At 39.8% G+C, this 10385-nt stretch overlaps 1 protein-coding gene across 1 annotated transcript in view; it reads right to left on the bottom strand.

The window, feature by feature from the left end:
* Positions 1-797: 797 nt before the first annotated feature.
* LOC129818278 (dymeclin-like) overlaps positions 798-10385 on the bottom strand; it is a 149910-nt gene continuing 140322 nt past the window's right edge. The window contains exon 17 of the mRNA XM_055874023.1: positions 798-3113. Within this exon, the coding sequence (XP_055729998.1) occupies positions 2964-3113 (150 nt within the window). The 3' untranslated portion in view covers positions 798-2963. The remainder of the gene's footprint in view (positions 3114-10385) is intronic.

The raw sequence follows: 10385 nt of genomic DNA, 5'->3' as shown, positions 1-10385 counted from the left end.
AAGACAACTATTACATTTGAAGTAGAAAGGGGATAATATATGAAGCATGGTACTTTAGTCCGTTGTTACCAGAGTGAACTAACATTCCAGAATCATTTACTTACACGCAAACAGCAAGATTACAGCAAGATTCCAGTTTTAATACATTCTTCTTATTTTTCAGAGGAAAACAGCGGTCATAACAATCCCAATTAAATAAAATGCTTTCAAGAGTGCTTCTCAAGGGCCTACCAATTGGATATCACGAAATTGAGGAGAAAAAGGGGTAAAAGTAAAAAAACTATTTTTTTTCTTTTTTTCTTCTTTAAAAGTAGAAAAAATGGGTGCTGTTTAAACTTCACGCACTCACTATAGAGAACACTCTTGTTACTGAATGCAAGGAGAGAATACATCTCTGGGTACATCCGAATAATCACTCCTTTTCCCTCAAAGTGAGCACTTGTTCACCTCCCTTCAATGGTTTTAAATGTGTGGGAAGTAGTGGACAAGTGCACACTTCAGGAAGAACGACAAATGTTTGGGAGGCACCCCATCTTTGACCGCAGTTCTGTAACAGCAAGGTTTACTTCAAACATTGGATCCTACTGTCTGCCTACAGCAGGGGTGTCAAACTCATTCCACGGAGGGCCTTGTGTCTGCAGGTTTTTGGTTTTTCCTTTCAATAAAGCCCTAGACAACCAGGTGTGGGGAGTTCCTAACTAATTAGTGATGTTAATTCATCAATCAAGTACAAGGGAGGAACGAAAACCCGCAGACACTCGGCCCTCCGTGGAATGAGTTTGACACCTGTGGCCTACAGGGACAACCTCTCACTCGATCATGTTTTATTATGCATGTCATGTTGATGGCATTCATAAATATCTATTCTAAATATATTTGTCAGTTCATTTTTTTTTGCAGAAGCAAAAATATTCAAAGTGAGCCCTGCGGGCCCTAGTAGTGCACTTTAGAGGGAATAGGGTGCCATTTGGAACACTTAAAAGGAACATCTTCCCTTCAGATTCATGTGGAACATCTAGGAACAGAAACAAACATGCGTTTGTATTTGTTTATAAAATCATTTACATGCGTCCCCTGGTCTGTACAACATTGGGGTCGCATCTCAAATGGCACCCTAATCCCTACAGTAAACAATTTTTTTTTTTTTTACTATCTACTAAAGTAGTGCACTATATAGGGAATAGGGTACCAATTTCGACGCATCCTTGAACATTTACACTGCTACATAAAGATGTGATAGCCTATACAGTATATAGTTATTTTTTATATTTTTTGTAATTATGCTTGCTAAATTCAACTTAGAATTTGCAAAACTGTCAGTTGTTATTGTTCTATATTGACATTAAGACAAATGCGTAACTACCAGGAAATAAGATGGCGTAAAAAAAAAAATGATTTGTTGATGTTCCTTTACAAGGAGATTAAGGATCTCATTTTGCTACTGTTGTTGCTGTTGATTGTCGTTTATGTTTTGGTGGGGGCAAATATCAAAATCCATACATAAATACAATAATAAAAAAACGAATCCTATAAAACAAGCAAATAAACAAACAAACATGATTGTGCACAAAATAACATTGGGACAACTGACTGAAAATAAGGAGAGTTGAATCAAACTGATGAAAAACGAGGACCCCTGTTTTGCTGTGGTAAAGACGTGACTTAAGACGGTCACAAAAGCCTGGTTCCAGATTCTGTTTGTGACAAGTTCTGGGACTAGGCTACAGCGACAAGTATCGTATTGACACCTCTAGGCCATCACCAATCGTTAACTGTCATCAACTGTCCAGTCCTCAACCCAGGATCTCAGGTGACCTGCTCTGAATACTCTGACAGTTGAATACTCTGAATACTCTGACAGTTGAATACTCTGAATACTCTGACAGTTGAATACTCTGAATACTCTGACAGTTGAATACTCTGAATACTCTGACAGTTGAATACTCTGACAGTTGAATACTCTGAATACTCTGACAGTTGAATACTCTGAATACTCTGACAGTTGAATACTCTGACAGTTGAATACTCTGAATAATCTGACAGTTGAATACTCTGAATACTCTGACAGTTGAATACTCTGACAGTTGAATACTCTGAATACTCTGACAGTTGAATACTCTGAGAGTTGAATACTCTGAATACTCCGACAGTTGAATACTCTGAATACTCTGACAGTTGAATACTCTGAATACTCCGATTTTTTAACTTACTTTGAACCATAACTACTTCACTTCATAAAAAAGAGAAAGATTTAAGCAAACCCGAAAGAACCAAGGGTGAATTTGAAGTGAGGCAAAACCAGAGAAAACCTGAGAAAGACTGAGGACAAAAAAATGCACCAAACTCCCAATAATGGAGAAAACAAAGTGTCTCTGTAAAGAGTACCATCCTTAGTATTCAGTGCTGCTGTTGAGGTCTGGTTGTGGAGCTGAACCATGTGGAAGCTAGCCCGGTTGTACCAGACTGAATTATGACTCACGATGGTGAGCTCAGTGTTCAGTCTGGACTAACACCAGGCTACGTGGAAGCACAGAGGAAAAGTCTGTCTGATATGAACGAATAAGAGCAGGAAGGAAGACCGGTATGTTCAATGTCCTCCCGTCTAACATCCCATAGTAACCCAGGGATCTGTCTGTGAGGGTAGAGGCACTTCCAAAGCAGTGCGCACACACATATACAAATAAACACACACACACACACACACACACACACACACACACACACACACACACACACACACACACACACACACACACACACACACACACACACACACACACACACACACACACACACACACACACACACACACACACACACACACACACACACACACACACACACAAATCCTAACTTCCACTAAGGTAACATCTCCCATTTACATCAATGCATGACTAAGTGAACATTTGACTAAAGTGGAAGTTTGGATTGGCCCATAGCTAGACAGACGTGAACTCCCACAATCAGCCAGAGTCCATGCCGAAGAGTTCTATGCCCGTAGGGCTCCAGTTAAGGCCTACTCCAGAGTTGAAAACCAGGGACCACACGTATGGGATGAAGAAGTCTTCAGGCTGGTCCTCCTCCACGTACCGAAACTTCAGCTCCGGGAACGTCTGTAGAGAGACAGAGAAAAGACAGAAGAAGAAAATGTTAAGATAAAGATCAATGGACAGGACAACCACAGAGATGGAGTCCTGATCTTTAGTCTCGGTCTTGAGACTTCCGGTTTTGACGCCATCTCTGGACAAACATACGTACCAGTCAAAAGTTTGGACACACCTACTCATTAGAGGTCGACCGATTAATCGGAATGGGCGATTAATTAGGGCCGATTTCAAGTTTTCATAACAATCGGAAATCGGTATTTTTGGACACAGATTTGGCCGATGTTGATTTTTTTACACCTTTATTTAACTAGGCAAGTCAGTTAAGAACACATTCTTATTTTCAATGACGGCCTAGGAACGGTGGGTTAACTGCCTTGATCAGGGGCAGAATGACAGATTTTTACCTTGTCAGCTCGGGGATTCAATCTTGCAACCTTACGGTTAACTAGTCCAACGCTCTAACCACCTGATTACATTGCACTCCACGAGGAGACTGCCTGTTATGCGAATGCAGTAAGAAGCCAAGGTAAGTTGCTAGCTAGCATTAAACTTATCTTATAAAAAACAATCAATCAATCATAATCACTAGTTATAACTACACATGGTTGATGATATTACTAGTTTATCTAGCGTGTCCTGCGTTGCATATAATCGATGCGGTGCGTTTTCGCGAAAAAGGACTGTCGTTGCTCCAATGTATACCTAACAATAAACATCAATGCCTTTCTTAAAATCAATACACAAGTACATATTTTTAAACCTGCATATTTAGTTAATATTGCCTGCTAACCTGGTTCGTTGCGAACTCTGTGAAGACTATTTCTTCCTAACAAAGACAGCCAACTTCGCCAAACGGGGGATGATTTAACAAAAGCGCATTTGCGAAACAAGCTCAATCGTTGTACGATTGTATCTAACCATAACCCTCAATGTCTTTCTTAAAATCAATACACAGAATTATATATTTTTAAACCTGCATATTTTGCTAAAATAAATCCAGGTTAGCAGGCAATATTAACCAGGTGAAATTGTGTCACTTCTCTTGCGTTCATTGCACGCAGAGTCAGGGTATACAGTTTGGGCCGCCTAATTTGCCAGAATTTTACGTAATTATGACATAACATTGAAGGTTGTGCAATGTAACAGGAATATTTAGACTTATGGACGCCACCCGTTAGATAAAATACGGAACGGTTCTGTATTTCACTGAAAGAATAAACGTCTTGTTTTCGAGATGATCGTTTCCGGATTCGACCATATTAATGACCTAAGGCTCGTATTTCTGTGTGTTATTATGTTATAACTAAGTCTATGATTTGATAGAGCAGTCTGAGCGATGGTAGGCACCAGCAGGATCGAAAGCATTCATTCAAACAGCACTTTCGTGCGTTTTTCCAGCAGCTCATCGCTGTGCTTCAAGCATTGAGCTGTTTATGACTTCAAGCCTATCAACTCCCGAGATTAGGCTAGTGTAACCGATGTGAAATGGCTAGCTAGTTAGCGGGGTGCGCGTTTATAGCGTTTCAAAAGTCACTCGCTCCGAGACTTGGAGTGGTTGTTCCCCTTGCTCTGCAAGGGCCGCGGCTTTTGTGGAGCGACGGGTAACGCTGCTTTGAGGGTGGCTGTTGTCGTTGTGTTCCTGGTTCGAGCCCAGGTAGGGGCGAGGAGAGGGACGGAAGCTATACTGTTATACTGGCAAAACTAAAGTGCCTATAAGAACATCCAATAGTCAAAGGTATATGAAATACAAATCGTATAGAGAGAAATTGTCCTATAATTCCTATAATAACTACAATCTAAAACTTCTTACCTGGGAATATTGAAGACTCCTGTTAAAAGGAACCACCAGCTTTCATATGTTCTCATGGTCTGAGCAAGGAACTTAAACGTTAGCTTTTTTACATGGCACATATGGCACTTTTACTTTCTTCTCCAACACTGTTTTTGCATTATTTAAACCAAATTGAACATGTTTCATTATTTATTTGGGACTAAATTGACTTTATTGATGTATTATATTAAGTTAAAATAAGTGTTCATTCAGTATTGTTGTAATTGTCACTACAAAAATCGTCCGATTAATCGGTATCGTTTTTTTTGGTCCTCCAATAATTGGTATCGGTGTTGAAAAATCATAATCGGTCAACCTCTACTACTCATTCAAGGGTTTTTCTTTATTTGTACTATTTTCTACATTGCAGAATAGTGAAGACATCAAAACAAATGAAATAAGACACATGGAATTATGTAGTAACCAAAAAAGTGTTAAACAAATCAAAATATATTTTAGATTTTTCAAAGTAGCCACTCTTTGCCTTGATGACAGCTTTGCACACGCCTGGCATTCTCTCAACCAGCTTCATCAGGTAGTCACCTGTAATAGAATTCAGTTAACAGGTGTGCCTTGTTAAAAGTGAATTTGTGGAATTTATTTCCTTCTTAATACGTTTGAGCCAATCAGTTGTGTTGTGACAAGGTATACAGAAGATAGCCCTATTTGGTAAAAGACCAAGTCCATATTATGGCAAGAACAGCTCGAATAAGCAAAGAGAAACGACAGTCCATCATTACTATAAGACATGAAGGTCAGTCAATCTGGAAAATGTCTAAAGTTTGAACGTTTCTTAAAGCGCAGCCGCAAAAACTATCACGCACTTCTGATTCAGAGGGGTTGGGTTAAATGCGGAAGACACATTTCAGTTGAAAGCATTCAGTTGTACAACTGACTAGGTATCCCCCTTTCCCTTTCCCCATGATGAAACTGGCTCTCATGATGACTGCCACAGGAAAGGAAGACCTCTGCTTCAGAGGATAAGTTCATTAGTTACCAGACTCAGAAATTGCAGCTCAAATCAATGCTTCACAGAGTTCAAGTAAGACACATCTCAACATCAATTGCTCAGAGGAGACCGCGTGAATAAGGCCTTCATGGTCAAATTGCTGCAAAGAAACCACTACTAAAGGACACCGATAAGAAGAAGAGACTTGCTTCGGCCAAGAAACACAAGCAATGGACATTAGATCAGTGGGAATCTGTCCTTTTCTGATGAGACCAAATGTGCGATTTTTGGTTCTAACTGCCGTGTCTTTGTGAGATGCAGAGCAGGTGAACGGATGATCTCCGCATGTGTGGTTTCCACCGTGAATCATGGAGGAGGAGGTGTGATGGTGTGGGGGTGCTTTGCTGGTGACACTGTCTGTGTTTAGAATGTAAGGCACACTTAACCAGCATAGCTACCACAGCATTCTGCAGCGATATGCCATCCTATCTGGTTTGCACTTAAATGGGACTATCATTTGTTTGTCAACAGGACAATGACCCAACACACCACCAGGCGGTGTAAAGGCTATTTGACCAAGAAGGAGAGTGATGGAGTGCTGCATAAGATGACCTGGCCTCCACAATCAACCAACCTCAACCCAATTGAGATGGTTTGGGATGAGTTGGACTGTAGAATGGAAAAGCAGCCAACAAGTGCTCAGCATATGTGGGAATTCCTTCAAGACTTGGAAAAGCATTCCAGGTGAAGCAGGTTGAGAGAATGCCAAGAGTGTGCAAAGCTTTCAAGCGAAAGGGTAGCTACTTTGAAGAATCTAAAATATATTTTGATTTGTTTAACACTTTTTTGGTTACTACATGATTGCATTGCACTTTTTTGGTTACTACATGATTGCATATACGCTATTTAATAGTTTTGATGTCTTCACTATTATTCTACAATGTAGAAAAGATAAAAATAAAGAAAAACCCTTGAATGAGTAGATGTGTCCAAACTTTTGACTGGTACTGTATATGACCAGACAAATGTCGGTTTCAGTGTCTATAACTCCCTGGTATTCCTTACAGATGACAACACAAAAGAGTCAGTATCTACAGCCGGTTGGTGACAGCCAGTCAGGACATGAGCTAGCTACAAACAAAAACTGGTAAAACCCATCTATCTGATGTAATTCCATCTGTACCAGTCTAGTTGCTGAGGTAAAGGTACTTAGGTGGCCTCTGACCTTGACACAGGCCCAGTTAAATGTATTCAGCCCTCCATTGACCTAACTGGGACACTGGAAACCATAAACTGAAGATACTTAACAGTGCTGTGAAAAAGTACTTGCACCCTTTCTGATTTTCTCTTTCTGCATATTTTTGATACTGAATGTTATCAGATCTTCAATCAAAACCCAATATTAGATAAAGGGAACCTGATTTGACAAAGAGCAAAACAATGGATACTTATTTTAATAACAAAGTTATACAACACCCAATTCCCCTGTGTGAAAAGTAATTGCCTCCTTGCACTAAATAACTGGTTGTGCCACCTTTAGCTGCAATGACTGCAACCAAAAGCTTCCTGTAGTTGTTGATCAGTCTCTTACATCGCTGCAGAGGAATTTTGGCCCACTCTTGCATGCAGAACTGCTTTAACTCAGCGACATTTGTGTGTTTTCAAGCATGAACTGCTCGTTTCAAGTCCTGCCACAACATCTCAATTGGGATTAGGTCTGGACATTGACTAGGCCATTCCAAAACTTCAAATGTGATGCTTTTTAGCTATTTTCATGTAGACTTGATTGTGTGCTTTGGATCATTGTCTTGCTGCATGACCCAGCTGCGCTTCAGCTCACAGACGGATGGCCTGACATTCTCCTGTGGAATTCTCTGATACAGAGCAGAAATCATGGTTCCTTCTATTAAGGCATGTCGTCCAGGTCCTGATGCAGCAAAGCATTCCTAAACCATCACGCTACCACCACCATGCTTGACCGTTGATAAGATGTTCTTACTGTGGAATGCAGTGTTTGTTGACTCAAGTTTGCCAAAAGCACCTGGAAGATCATCAAGACTCTTGGAAGACTGTTCTATGGACATATGATTCAAAAGTATAACTTTCTGGACGACATGGGGTCCCCATGGGCCTACTCCCGACCGCTGTCCCAATCAAAATGATGCTGAAATTATCATCTAGTTGACCACATGCGGGTAGGCTATTCCTTCAAATGTATTACAACGATTGGATGACTTAGGGAGTTTCAGGATGCAACAATTTAACTACATGCCTTCAATTGCATTGGCCTACTTTAGTCCAATATTTTCGTCATTCTGTGATATTTATTCCCACAGTAATTCTTTATGGATTCATCCAGTTGTGGTTAAGAAAGCATTGCATGCTTAGTGGTGGGCTATGCGAAGAGATAGGGGAAATGACATGCCTTGCAAAGTTTAGAACTGGCAGGAGGATGGTTACCTAGCAACAATCAAGAGTTGAACAGCGTAGGGCGTGCCAATGCCTTCTCAGTATTTACGGCTACATATCATACTAAACCGTAGGCAGAAGTTTAACCGAAATTTTTACTAGGTCGTTACGCGTAAATAAATGTTTTGGCTTTGATAGCAACAATACCTCTCAGGTACAACAAAAATACGGGGAAAAGTTGACAGTATGGTAAAGTTGGCGGAAAAACATCTTCGTATGAAAGGAATATTAGAGACTCACTCAATCAGGGGGAAGTTGTGGTGCCTTCAGAAAGTATTCACACCCCTTGACTTTTGACACATTTTTTTGTGTTACAGCCTGAATATAAAATTGACTAAATTTAGATTTCTTTCGGCACTGGCCTACACAAAATACCCCATAATGTCAAAGTGGAATTCTGTTGTTTTTTTAAACAAATTAATCAAAACTGAAAAGATAAAATGTCTTGAGTCAATAAGTATTCAACCCCTGTGTTATGGCAGACCTAAATACATTCAGGTCACTTAACAAGACACATAATGAGTTGCATGGACTCACTCTGTGTGCAATAATAGTGTTTAACATGATTTTTGAATGACCACATCATCTCTGTACCCCACACATACAATTATCTTAAGGTCCAGCGAATTTCCAACACAGATTAAACCACAAAGACCAGGCAGGTTTTCCAATGTCTCGCAAAGAAGGGCACCTATTGGTAGACGGGTAAAATAAAAAGCAGACATTGAATATCCCTTTGAGCATGGTGAAGTTATTAATTACACTTTGGATGGTGTATCAATACATTCAGTCACTACAAAGATACAGGCCCGAGGGGAAGGAAACCGCTCAGGGATTTCACCACGAGGCCAACGGTGACTTTAAAACGGTTACAGAGTTGAATGGCTTTAATAGGAGAAAACTGATGATAGGTCAACAACACTGTGGAATGTTGTTGTACTTACTCCACCATACTAACCTAATTGATAGAGTGAAAAGAAGGAAGCCTGTACAGAATATTCTAAAACATGCATCCTGTTTGCAACAAGGCACTAAAGTAATACTGCAAAAATTGTGGCAAAGCAATTCACTTTTTGTCCTGAATTCAAAGTGTTATGTTTGGGGCAAATCCAATACAACACATTCCTGATTACCACTCCATATTTTCAAGCATAGAGGTGGCAGCATCATGTTATGGTTATGCTTGTAATCGTTAAGGACTGGGGAGTTTTTCAGGATAAAAAAGAAACGGAATGGAGCTAAACAGAGAAAATCCTAGAGGAAAACCTGGTTCAGTCTGCTTTCCACCAGACACTGGGATTTAAAAAAATTTTTTAACAAGCATTTCGCAACACTCGCATTAACATCTGCTAACCATGAGTATGTGACAAATAACATTTGATTTGATTAATTCACCTTTCAGCAGGACAATAACCTAAAACAAAAGGCCAAATCTACATTGGAGTAGATTACCAAAAAGACAATGAAAGTTCCTGAGTGGCCCGAGTTACAGTATTGACTTAAATCTGCTTGAAAATCTATGTCAAGACCTGACAATTGTTGTCTAGCAATGATGAACAACCAATTTGACAGAGCATGAAGAATTTGGAAAAGAATAATGGTCAAATGTTGCACAATCCAGGTGTGGAAAGCTCTTAGAGACTTACCCAAAAAGACTCACAGCTGTAATCGCTGCCAAAGGTGATTCTAACTTGTATTGACCCAGGGTGTTGAATATTTATCTAATGAAGGTATGAGTGTTTTATTTAGTACACTTTTTTATATTTTATTTTACATTTTTTACAAATGTTCACATTTTTCTTCCACTTTAACATAAGCGTATTTTGTGTAGACAGTTGAATACATTTTAATCCCACTTTGTATAAACAAAATATGGAAAAAGTCAACGGGTGTGAATACTTTCTGACGGCACTGTATATCTATGTGCGTGCGCGAACCCATTTAACCTCTCCTAGCTACACCTAGCCCACTCTCTGAAAGCTACACCCCACCTTTGATTTCAGGTGACATCAGGTGAGAGAGAACGCTC

Source organism: Salvelinus fontinalis, chromosome 21 (assembly GCF_029448725.1).
Source record: "Salvelinus fontinalis isolate EN_2023a chromosome 21, ASM2944872v1, whole genome shotgun sequence".
In the NCBI taxonomy this organism is placed as follows: domain Eukaryota; kingdom Metazoa; phylum Chordata; class Actinopteri; order Salmoniformes; family Salmonidae; genus Salvelinus; species Salvelinus fontinalis.
This window is presented reverse-complemented; position numbering and strand designations above follow the sequence as displayed.